The 13,427-nt window shown below is 40.1% G+C and overlaps 1 protein-coding gene across 1 annotated transcript; it reads left to right on the forward strand.

The window, feature by feature from the left end:
- Positions 1-10,126: 10,126 nt before the first annotated feature.
- LOC124123707 (ESF1 homolog) lies at positions 10,127-13,155 on the forward strand. The gene has a single exon (XM_046486873.2). It carries the CDS (start codon positions 10,137-10,139, stop codon positions 12,579-12,581), a length of 2,445 nt encoding a protein of 814 aa, XP_046342829.2. The 5' UTR covers positions 10,127-10,136; the 3' UTR covers positions 12,582-13,155.
- Positions 13,156-13,427: the final 272 nt, after the last annotated feature.

The following is a 13,427-nucleotide window of genomic DNA, read 5'->3' on the forward strand; positions in this document are numbered from 1 at the left end:
AATCACCATTACGGTACTAACAATTGGCGATAGCTGTTTTGGATAAGTGTTTTTGTTCATTACCCTGATGGCAGGCATAACCATGATCTGTCAACATTGACAAAACAACTACAAAATTGTTCAGTGAGAACTTACAGTGTCGAGCATATGTTGCGCGGACGTCGGAGAAAATCGCTTGTCAACATCCAATCAAAACACTTTAATATCAGTATGAAGTGTTTGAGATTATACAAGCGTTTCCAGCAGAGTTTATTTCTCACTCGGTTGAAAAGATTATAATATATGAAATATAATGGAAAGCATTAATCAGATATATTTTACGGGCTTCCTTCCTTATATATGAAACATATGAACGATATTGTATTCAATTTCAGCTCACGTGACTGAAGGTCAAACTTATGTCATGGTCAGTTTGTTCGTTCGTCTCCTCCGAATTGGCTGGACCAATGAAGCTGAAACTGCACGTGCTTGTTTCCACCAATGACATCTGAATAAGTCAAGAGGTTCGAATCCTACATTGAATGTGGCCGCCAAGGCAACCATTATAACAAAACAATGTGTATCTAGGAGTGGGCTCAACGCCGTTTGGGGTATTTGAAATTTTTATCTTGATCCTACTTTTGCACTTTTGAAAATGCTCTATATTATCTCAAAATGTGCTTAGGCTCTATAAACAGGATCCATAAGTTATCGAAAATAATTTGTCCGAGAAAATGCTTGAAAGAAATAATTGTGCTTCAGACTGAAGATTAGATGTGTGCCACAAAAATACAAAGTTGCAAGGTATTTTTAAATATATTTAGTCTCACCAAAGGTCCCTTATGCAGAAAAGATTTGACCAGCAATGCTGCTAGCACTTTAGGTTAAGTGACCGTTGACATTTAAACTGTTGACCACATATCGAGGTGAGCTACAGACCAATGGCGTTATTTTTAAAAGGGGCGGTCGGGTAGCCTAGTGGTTAAAGCGTTCGCTCGTCACGCCGAAGACCCGGGTTCGATTCCCGACATGGGTACAATGTGTGAAGCCCATTTCTGGTGTCCCCCGCCGTGATATTGCTGGAATATTGCTAAAAGCGGCGTAAAACTATACTCACTCACTCACTCACTATTTTTAAAAGATCTTTCCCAGCCTAGATAGACCTTCATACCTCGAAGTTATACAGGGACAGTTCGAAGCGTTCTAGAAACGTTCACTGTAGAAAGGTTTTTGATATTTAGAATTCAAGAAAGGTTATAAGAACCAATCTTTTGTCAATTTTACAATGAAAGGATTGAATCATGATCATAGAGACTAACTCACTAGAGCAGGAGATGATGGAAATGGCAAGAGCATATCAAGTGACGAAGTTACATCACGACATCACGATACATCACCTTCACTGCATACATTGCATACACTGTCTCCTTTGCTCACACACTGGTACAAATAGACGCTGGGGACTGAACACGTAAATAGAAGACTAGGTGCAGGCGTAGTATAATTCTCGTGGCCATTTTTAAATGTCACCAATGACAAACTTCAAAGACATATATGCAAACTCGGACATTCGCCATGCAACTCTCAGCCGCCATTACGTTGCACATTAGTACATGCCTATAATTCGATATGTCTTTACCAAACTCTTTCCTTTTGGAGAGAAAAACAAGGCAAAAACACGATGTAACACATGAAATTCCTTAATCCCAACAAAGTCAGCTTCTATGTCGGGCATTATTAAATATTGAACACACCTCCGACATGTCGTCTGCTCGCGAGACAGCAGACGCCTCTGAGGCTCGTCAGGTGCCAGGCGGGGTTAAGAAAAGCTAGGAACGGTTCTCCTCTCTGCCAAACGTACATGACACCACAACCACATTTGTTTCATATCCGCAGCAGTTGTGACACTGGAGAACTTTACAACCCGAGGATAAAATGATTACGGTACGCTTGGGAGATTACACGATAAGTAGTACAGAAAGAATGTGGAGGGTTTACCATGGATATTTGTCGACCTTGTGCTACATTATAAATGTGTGTGTGTGTGTGTGTGTGTGTGTGTGTGTGTGTGTGTGTGTGTGTGGAGAGAGAGAGAGAGGGGGGTGATTAGAGCAGTGGTGTGTGACGTCACAAGTCACTGTGATGAGTTGCTGGTCGAATCTCTGATGCACCCGTGGGTGTATAGGCCTCCAGCTCTCAATTGCTCTAGTACCTCAAAGCTCAAAAGCGAGGGACGCTCTTCATATCAGCTACCAGTCCAGACTCCATCATATGCAATGAACGTGACTGCGGCGTTAAATAACATTCACTCTCTCGGGTAAGAAGATGCCTGGATGATCTTGTAAGCGGGTTCGACACAAGGGCCGACAACTTGGAGACAAATTATACTACAAAGGTTTAAAAAAAAGAGATTATTTCACATTACTTTAGTTAATCTGTCATGCTATTTAACTTATTTTGAATAATATTCTTTTTCGTTCGCCGTTTGAAGATATTCTGGGGAACCAAACAATTTCATCTTTTTCACAACACAAATTTTTGGACATTCGGCAACAATTTATTTCTCTGGTACAATTCTTTTTCATATATCTAAGGGCGCAGTTTCAACAATCCAGTGATTCATATCATGCGCATCGATCTACGCAATGAGGATACGATGACATGCATTAACCAAGTCAGCAAGCCTGACCACTCGATCCCGTTAGTCGCCTCTTACGACAAGTATAGTCGCCTTTTACGGCAAACATGGGTTGCTGAAACATGGGTTTTCTTCACATGTTAACAGATCCATTGTTCACCTTACTTATTCACCTGACGTCGGTATGATACACACCGCTATGTGATATATCAGCGGTTATGTACACATTGCACGTGACGTCCACACTTACACGTGGTCTACTGTTATTCGTGAAAATCTCCAAAGAACCTGAGCTTGTTCCTTTGTGATATCGTCCTTCTGTCTGGACTGTATTGAACTAATCTCCGTCTTCTGCCCTCGCCTGGAAATGTCAACCGACAGCTACAGGTAGCACAGTAACACTATAATTCCGCGCCAATACCTTCATAATTGGCGGGAAATTGGTATGCATGGGGCTCGTCTTCAAGAACGTGCTGTGAATGGCAATTTCAAGATGGCGTCGGATCTCGCCGTTACGAGAAGTCCGAGGTCGTATGAGGAGCAAAGAAGCTGTTACAGAACGTTCTGATTGCGGCTATTGTCACCGTCCAAGGTCACGTGAGTGAGATAGCTTGGGATTAGGTACAAATCTTGGCAAACAGTTTCTGGTTAAGGATGTGATAGGGTGTGTCAGAGACTTATGTCTGTAGCGTGTACTTATTATACACGGGCTGTATAATAAAATATCACTGTCAAGTTTGTAAATAAATGTGTATGATTTAACGCCTTTTCGTTTTCTTCTTTTCTAATTTGACTTTTATGTCAGGTTTTGCAACATCAAGTGTTTTTGAGTTTTTGCGAGGTAGCAATTATGTTTTCGTTCAAATAAAATCTTCATTTTTCACACGTGTGTGTGTGTGTGTGTGTGTGTGTGTGTGTGTGTGTGTGTGTGTGTGTGTGTGTGTGTTTGTGTGTGTGTGTGTGTTGATGGCAGCTCCTTGTACTAGTCCGGACTGACGCCGATTTATAGTACTAGCCCACTGAGATACCATGCCGCAGTTTAACATGCATACCAAACTCAGACACAGAATACTGGCTCCGAGCCGACTAGTTCTTGTGCTAGCCCCTTAATGCCGAGCGCCAGGCAGGGTAACCAGAGGTAACATCTTTTGGCGTATTTTACTATCACGTGGTCGAACCCCGGGATCGAACCGCGGACCTTCCGCCCTTAGAGCAGAAGCTCTACCACTAGACCACGGAGGCTGTCTATACCAGTTTACACCGATTAGGGGGCTGTATTGGAGACAAACAAATGCACCACATACTGTGCTTCCAAGCAAGTGGCAAAGAGTATATTCACACAGTCGTACAATAATTAAAAATTAATTTTAAAAATAAGTTACTTGACAGTATGTTTTGCCATAGCCTGATCGTCCTTCATTCGTAGTCTATAGGCTATAATCATATAACACTCAAACATCTAAACACTGACCTTTGATGGACCGAGAAATATGAAAATGGTATAATAGAAAAAAATATGTTTCTCACATTTCAACATCTTTTTGTCTACGAAAACCAAAATAGTGACCCGACAGCAGAATGGGTCCCCAGGTTACCGTGATTGACACGAAGCTGGTAGCTTGTTTTCGTTGGCCGATGGTTTGGATTGTTGTTTATGCTGTCAATCACTGGTTTTTCTGGCCAGGTTCGATTATTTACTGGCCGTCCTGATAAAGCTGGACAGCTAACGCTCTGTCGCAAGAGGCAACTAACTGGGATCGGGTGGTCAGGCTCGATGACTTTGTTGATGCACGTCATCGTATCCCATTTGCGTAGATCGATGCTCATGATGTCAATCACGGGATTGTTTGGTCCAGACTCGATTATTTACAGACCGCCGTCATATACAGTAAGCTAGGTTATAACGAACTCAAAGGGACTTCTAAATTTAGTTCGTAATAACCGTAGTTCGTTTTAAGGATATATACAGCATATAAACGACAAATGGCCGGGACTAAAAAATTCGTTATAAGCGTGTTCGTTATAAACGTAGTTTACTGTAGTTGGAACATTGCTGGGTGCGGCGTTAAACAACATACAAGCAAACAGTTACACTCCCAGCAAACATAAAGACCTGGGCAACAACAACGAGGGTCTTGTAAATGTAAAGGAAAGTAAACAGACAGACGAACGAGACTATAACGAGCACAAAGCAAATTTGAATTTATTGGTGTTCAAAGATCAGATGTCTAAGACACCCACCAGCAGTTGAATATTATGCGCAAACATGTTTTCAATTTTTTTGAAGTTAATCAAATTATATTTTGAAAAATATAAACATGTAAAGTATTGTTTGGAGTGCTGACAAGGCGCCAGTACAGTTTATGTTTGGAATATAATATCGGTAAAATCAAACATATGATAAACTCAACGGTGAGGTTGATATTCTTTTGCACCCCAGTTAATTATTAAATATGTTTGTTTGTTTATTGTTTAACACCGCACTCAGCAATATTCCAGCTATATGACGGCGGTCTGTAAATATTCGAGTCTAGACCAGACAATCCAGTGATTGATATCATGAACATCGAAATTAAATATGTAAATCATAAGTAACTAAACTAGTCCTAACTATAAATGCCGGTTTTATAGTGCTAGCCCACTGAGATACCATGCCGCAGCTTAACATAGATACCTCACTAGACACAGTATACTGACTTCGAGCTGACCAGTCCTGTTTTAGCCCCTTAATGCCGAGCGCGAGGCAGGGTAACAAGAAGGAGCACATTCTGAGGACTTTTTTTGTTTTACCCGGCGGGTGCCAACCCACGACACACTAGGCGGTAGATGTATACTAATATATCTTTTTTTATATTTCCAATGTAAGGGGAGAAAACAGGTTTTCTATATGTTTGTTCAACCACGAGAACATTTGATAATGCTATAAGTATAGGTTAGACCACGAGAACATTAGATAATACTATAAGTATAGGTTAACCACGAGAACATTAGATAATACTATGAGTATAGGTTAGACCACGAGGACATTTGATAATACTATAAGTATATGTTAGACCACGAGAACATTAGATAATACTATAAGTATAGGTTAGACCACGAGGACATTTGATAATACTATAAGTATAGGTTAGACCACGAGAGCATTAGATAATACTATAAGTATAGGTTAGACCACGAGGACATTTGATAATACTATAAGTATAGGTTAGACCACGAGAACATTAGATAATACTATAAGTATAGGTTAGACCACGAGGACATTTGATAATACTATAAGTATAGGTTAGACCACGAGGACAAAGTGTCTTATCGCTGAAATGGTTAATTAAACCACCAGGCGCGCAGATGGGCCTATTATGAGCAAATATAGCCCTGGTCAAGACAATAGTAATTTCTTTTCTATCTGATCGCTTCGTTGAACGAAAAGCTACAAAATCACAAGTACTGTACAAATACTAGAATGTATAGAGTAACATACTGTATAAAAATGCATAAAACACATTTCGCAGTTCATAAAGGGTAAAGCAATTGGTACTGATGTGAGTAAATATTTAGTTGTTTATTTCATATCCCTTCTTCCCATGTCGCCGTGGCAGAAGACTACATTCGTTAGCCTTCAGTGCGGACTTCGCAGGTTCGAATCCCGCTGGCGACAAATGTTTTTCATGAAACTGTTCTATCATCAAGACAAATGATAGGGGGAAAAAGAAGTTCCGTCATTGCCAAGTGGTGTTTAACTAACAATGTAGTTAGACCACGGTCAAAGACAAAGGAGCCATGGTTTAAAAACATTTAACATACTGCAACAACTATCTTGCTTGTATCACGCGATTTATTTATTTTTTTGTTAAAAACTTCAATATATTTACAAAATTTAATACTTCAACTGATTGACCATCTTGCTTCAATGAACGTATTACGTGTAAACTTCCAGACCACGACATACCCTATTGTTATTACGGACACCAATCTGTGACACAAGCTGTAGATTCAGCTAAATGGCTGAACCGTATCTACATCTTGGAAATTCAACTTGTGTCAAAGCTAGTGTTAAAACACAATACAAAAGCTCTTTGAAACACCGAAACACATTGCAGACAACTCGGTGTCATTCCAGTGCAAGAACTAGTTCAAGCTAGTGATGAATTCCCGAAATCTGACCGATTGGCTGATAATATTCATTTTGTTAATAGTGCTTGTTTACAAAACACTCTCTGAACGTCTTATGAACCGTTTCAGTGAATTTCAGAAAAAAAGATTTGGCAGATCTAGAGAGATGTTTCCTAAAACTTGTCCCTCTGATGACAACGATGTCAATTACAACGAACATTAAAAGGTGGACTATATTGATGTGGACGATCTTTAGTGACTTCTGTTGACAATAAAGCTGCTGCATCTAGAACTTTGAGTGAGTGTGTATAGTTTTGGTGGGGGACACCAGGAATGAGCTTCACACATTGTACCCATGTCGGGAATCGAACCCAGGTCTTCGGCATGACGAGCGAACGCTTTAACCACTTGGCTACCCGACCTCCCCTCTAGAACTTAGAGAGCTGCAGTGCCTTGGTGCTGCATTGTGTGCGCTATTCTCCGGCGATAGCATTTTATTTTGTGTCGTGAACTTTCTTTTCTTTTATGTCAAAAAATGTATCAAAACATTTATTATTAAACATATTGAATTTATCGATCCAGAATGCGGTTGGTGGTTTTAGTGAAGGATTAAGGCTATTTGTTGAATAAAAAAACCAGTGTCAAATTTCTTTCATGTTGGTTTCTGTGGAATAAATTTAATTGGGTATGGTTCTACGCAGTTTTTTTAGCAATATCATCGTCGGGGACACAAGAAATGAGCTTCACACGTCGTTCGAATCCGGGTCTTAGGCGTGACGAGAGAACGCTTTATCCACAAGGCTACCCTACCCCTACCCCGTGCCAGGATTCGCTGGTTGAGGGTTTGAATCCCGTGTTCCGGCCTATTATGACCTTTGGTTTGTCTGCACCGTACCCATTGGCCTATCATTTTGCTAAACGTCCATGATCTGCATCACTCCTCCAGCATAAAGCTGACACGCCCTGATATAACTGAAATAGTATAACAAACAAACAAACAAACCACTGAAACTCAGACTTGTCTCCAAGGGCTATTATTTATTAATCATATCTCTGCTTCCATTGCCAAACAGTGACATAACTTCAAGAGACTACTCTCCCCAGGGAGTTCACACAGCGAGTATTGATACAATGAACACGGAGCGTTGTAAACAAACGCTAGCTCTTGTGCGCAGTTCGGTTGGTAAGCGCTTACAAGGACGCGTCGATCAATAAGAGGAGCGATAAACGTAACACACGATTAAATAAATAGTGGTCACTTGAAAATGTGTTGAGTTTTAAGATCAAAACCAAGCTACAGGTCGAGATGCTGTTTGGTGAAATACGTTTCGATATTTCTTCACGTATCATTCTTCCTACTGTTTTTCTATTATTAGATTGATTGGGTTGTTTTTTTGTTGAACGCCGCACTCAGCAATATTCCAGCTATATGACGGCGGTCTGTAAATAATCGAGTCTGGATCAGGCAATCCAGTGATTGACATCATGAGCATCGATCCACGCAATTGGGATACGATGACATGCGTCAACCAAGTCAGCGAGCCTGACCACCCGATCCGGTCAGTCGCCTCTTACGACAAGCATAGTCACCTTTTACGGCAGGCATGGGCTACTGAAGACCTATTCTACCCCAGATCTTCACGGGTTCTACTAATAGATGAGAAAAAGTTAACGCATAGCTGAAATTAAAGACTTCAGCAAAGCAGTTAAAGAATGTCCATTTATAAGACAGAATTCATTTTTTAATGAGGTTTTTGGTCACAGAAAATGGAACTGTCTGTTGTCTTGAGTTGTTATGTGATATTATGAATTTCGTTATACCGCGTCAACACTGCAGACAGACTCTCTCAAGGATGCACGTGCTGCACGTGCATTACACGCAAAATGAATTATCTGACAGTGCGTGATCGTGATAAATAATAGTCACATGGAAAACAAACTTAATTGGCAATATTCTAAATAAAGTCATAACACATAGTCTGAGAGTTATACTTCGAGCAAACTAAACATAAAACAATAAAAATAAGTTTGTTTTTACATAATTTGGACGAAGCACTTAGATATGGTTTAGGAAAGGAGAATTGAAAAAGTACATTTGTGAAGCATATATTTTCTGCGAGGATACCACGTGTTTGAAATATGGCCTGTCGTTGTTTTGGTTCAATTTTGCATCCATTCGACTCACAGAAATACACGTTTTGTTTTGTTTGTTAACGTCGCACTCAGCAATATTCCAGCTATATAGTGGTGGTCTGTAAATAGACGAATCGGGATCAGACAGTCCAGTGATTGACATCATGGTTATCGATCCCAGCAATTGGGAGACGAAGACATGCAATCAATGGAGAAAACCGGGCTTGAACCCCGATAGTCTTGTGAAAATATTGAATGCACATGAGAATATCCTGTTTTGTATTACTCGTCGTTGTTTACCTCATTGAATAATATGCCGTAACGCAATATAAATGAACTAGCATTGCGGATGTATATATTTGAATAACGTTTGTTTAACAATTCAATGGCAGGGTATGTATTTTATCCTGATAAGATTTTTTGACAGCAACACCTGTTGTGGTGAAACGTATAGGCATATGTGAGCTGTTGTTTAACGTAAAACTCCACAATACTACAGCTATATGACGGCGACCTGTAAATAATCGAGTCAGGACCAGACAATCCAGTGATTGACATCATGAGCATCGATCCCCGCATTTGGGATACGGTGACATGCAATCAATGAATTGACCGAGCCTGACCACCCGATCCATTTCGTCGCCTCTGACCACAGGCACGGGTTGCTGGGGACGTATATGTGGCCCGGCCCTCCACACGTTTTAGAATTATATATCACATCGGGGAACCCATTTTGTACACTTGAGCTGTTTGCATCACTCCAAAACACAACACAAAAGATGTTAGTTTCGATAAAGTGAATAAACTAAAAACGAAATTGAAAATATCAAAAGATTACTTAAAATTAACTAGTTTGTTATGTTTATTAAATTCAGGATGTCCGGTCCTTTCAAACATAATTCTGCTCAAAATATTAAGTATAGGGTATGATAAATTAATTGAAGCGGGCTGTTATTCCTTTTAGATTTTTTACAAATGTTTGTACGTTTGAATCACGTTTAGTTTGATAAAAAAATCTATCATTAAAACCCCTTTTACACTAAATGAGGTCAGGAAATAGTGTTTTGAACAGAATTGGGAACATTGTATATTGTAGCCAATTCACTTGTACTCGAGTGCGCAAGTGTGAAGACCGTTTCTCGCCGTCAGTGAATGATGGAAATATTTTACGTACGGGTTACTCGATTCTCCAACTGGAAGTATTCCTGCAAGAGTGCATGCCCTTTACTGTTTACGCGTAAACCGATGACGTCATGATTTTATGTGCACAAAGCACATGGTCGTTCAAACATGTGGAAGGAACTGTAGTGTTTTCATTCATTTATTTACTACGTACCGACACACTTCATTCACCAAAATGGATGACATAAGGAAGGACGAGCGGTTTGCTCACATCGTCAAGGATCCCCGGTTTCGGACGATGCCAAAGAACAAGAAAAGGGTAAAAATCGACAAACGATTTCAGTCAATGTTCACTGACAAGAAATTCAAGCTGAAATATTCAGTGGACAAGCGGGGCAGGCCAATTCAGTTTACGACAAACGAAAATCTGAGGAAGTATTATGAGTTGTCAGATAACGATGAAGGCGACTCTGCAGATGAGGATGAAGGCGACAGTGACGGTTCTGACGAAGAGAGTAAAATGATTGCGAAACTGCAAAAGAAAGTGGAAACGAAGTCAAAATCGACACACAAGAAGGAAACTAAAGCGAAAAAGACTAATGGTACAAAGAGAGAACAAAATACTAGTTCTGTCAAACATGCAAGCACAAAGAAGAAGAAAATGAGTCGCCAACCAAGTAGTGAGGAAGAACTGGATCAGTCAGAAGAAGAGTCCAGTGAGGACAATTTGAACGTTTCCAAAGGTAACAAAAAAAAAGTTATTAGAAGTGTAAATAAAACAGACATTGTTGATGAAGTAAGCAGTGATGATGTTGAAGATGATGATGATGATGACTCGGACGACGAGTCCGGTGACCTGGGTGACTCTGTGCCTAAAGTTGGGGCAGATGAACCAGATTATGCTCGTGGTGAGGGGTTGATTGAGAGTTCAACCGATGATGATGATGATGATGATGATGATGATGATGAATTGGAGGAGGAAGACGATGGATTTGATCACAAGTGGGGCGAGCTGGACAAGGGAGTGCCAGAAGCAGAAGAGTTGAGTCATCGTCTGGCTATTTGCAATATGGACTGGGATAGGATCAAGGCTGTTGATTTATTTGTGTTATTAAACTCATTTAAGCCCTCTCATGGTGTGATCAATTCTATCCGTATCTACCCATCCGAGTTTGGGCTTCAGCGTTTGAAAGAGGAGGAAATGTACGGTCCGACAGAGCTGAAGGAAAGTGGCCAGGAAGTGGATGTGGATGAAGAAGGACAAGAGGATGAGAATGAAGAGAGTCCGTATCATCGCGAAAAACTTCGTCAGTATCAGCTGAACAGACTGAAATATTACTATGCTGTTTTAGCGTGTGATTCAGTGGCAACTGCTAGTAAGATTTATGATGAATGTGATGGTATGGAATATGAAACAAGCTCTGCTCGCATGGATTTGAGATACATACCAGATGATATGACATTCGATGAGCCTGTTAAAAACGAGTGCCTTACCCTCCCAGATGCGTCAACATACAAACCCCCTGCATTTTTCACTTCCGCTTTGTGTCAGTCAAAAGTTAATCTAACGTGGGACGAAACTGACCAGGACAGAGTGAAAGTGACCATGAAAAAAATGGACAAAAATGGGGAGATAAATGAGGACGATTTCAAGGCCTATCTGGCATCATCATCTGAGGATGAAGCTCAAGGCTATGGTGGTCCGATAGCTCAGTCAGATGAAAGTGATGAATTTTCAGATGAGGACAGGCAAATTGAGAAATATAAGAATTTGTTGAAAGATATTGATGAGTCATCAAATCGTAAAGGGGACATGGAAATGGAGATAGAATGGGAGCCAGGTTTGAAGGACACGACCGATGACATTGTGAAAACTAAGAAAAAGACAAAAGATCAGACTCCATGGGAGGAGTATCAGCAGAGGAAGAAGGAGAAGAAGAAACAGAAGAGGGAGGAGATGAAGAAAGTGCGACTCGATAAGAAGGAAGGAAGGTCCGGAGAGAAGGCGTTCAGCGATGACGAACTCCCGGCAGACTTAGCCGATAGTTTCTTCACTGATGCATTAAGTAGTGGGAAGCTAGAATCTTCCAAGAAGAAGAAAAAGAAGAAAGGGAAGAAGGACTTGACAGAGGAAGAACAAGAAATGTTGAAGAAGGACCAGGCCGAGCTGTCTCTGTTGATGATGGATGAAGAGGATGGGAGTCGTCATTTTAACCTGGGTGATTTGGTGGTGGAGAAGAAGAAGAAGAAAAAGAAGAAGCGACAGGAGGAAGACATGCAACAAAAGAAGGGGGATGATTTTGAGATTGACATGAATGACAGTCGGTTTGGAGCTATATTTGACTCCCACGTGTTCAATATTGATCCCTCTGCTCCAGAATTTAAGAAGACAAAAGGCATGGAAGCAATTATTCAGGAGAAATTGAAGCGGAGGAAGATTGACGGTGGTGTTAGTGAGAGGAAGAAGGCTAAGGTAGAGATGGAGAAGAGAGAAGCAAGGGATGAGCTGATGCCAGTCAAGGAAATGTCCTTGTCCTCGCTTGTGAAATCTGTGAAGGCAAAAACTCAGCAGTTTCAAACCAAAAAGAAAAAGAAATGATGTTCATGATGATAGATTAGATAATTATTTCATAATTTATAGAGAAAAGGATGTCCAGTCCGATCTTTGTAAATGAAGGATATGTATATGCATGAGTAGACAGCCCAGTTATGAGATATTTTTTTTAGTTTACTTAAGTTGTGACAAAGACTAAAAAGTGTCGAAACATGGCCATGTCTAAAGTTAGATTCTGGAAAGTTGATTGGCACAAGTCGAAATGTAGGAGAAACACCCATAAAATCTTGAAAATACATTGAGTGTAAGGGACCTACCATTTGATGGGGAGGGGGGGCTTGAATGTTGTATTGAGACCAGATATTGTTTCAGCTACAGCTGCAGAAGCAGATAGATTAAATTTATGAGCCTGCAGAATTGATACTTTTTGGAGTTAAAGAGAACATAAAAACAGATAAAGTGTTTGATTTACTTTTACTAATTGCAAAATACTATATTTATAGATGCAAATTCCAAAATACAAAACCTCATGTTTATAAAAAGGAAGCTTTTTCAAGATACAACATTGAAAAAGATATTGCTTTCAAGACAGGTAATCAACAGAAATTCTATGGTGCTTGGATGCTGTATCATCAACTTTTCGAAAATGAGGAGCAGCTTTCAATTTAATTTTAGTTTTGTACTTAAGATTTTAATGTTTGAGACCATGTACTTTCCTAAACTGCAATATGATATATAAACAAGAGTGAATGTGTGAGTGAGAAGTATGTTATTTTCTGTAAAAAAAACAACAAAGTAAGATGTACTGATAAGTTGTGCTTTATGTCATGGGCTTTCTGCTACCCTGGGCGGAAGCCCATTTATGTAACAGGTGCGTCTTTCTAAAAACAT

Source organism: Haliotis rufescens, unplaced genomic scaffold, assembly GCF_023055435.1.
Source record: "Haliotis rufescens isolate VD_foot unplaced genomic scaffold, xgHalRufe1.0.p SCAF_25, whole genome shotgun sequence".
NCBI lineage: Eukaryota > Metazoa > Mollusca > Gastropoda > Lepetellida > Haliotidae > Haliotis > Haliotis rufescens.

Bases quoted from the DNA above. Each gene is read 5' to 3' on its own strand.
- LOC124123707 (XM_046486873.2), top strand. From the start codon at position 10,137: ATGGTCGTTCAAACATGTGGAAGGAACTGTAGTGTTTTCATTCATTTA.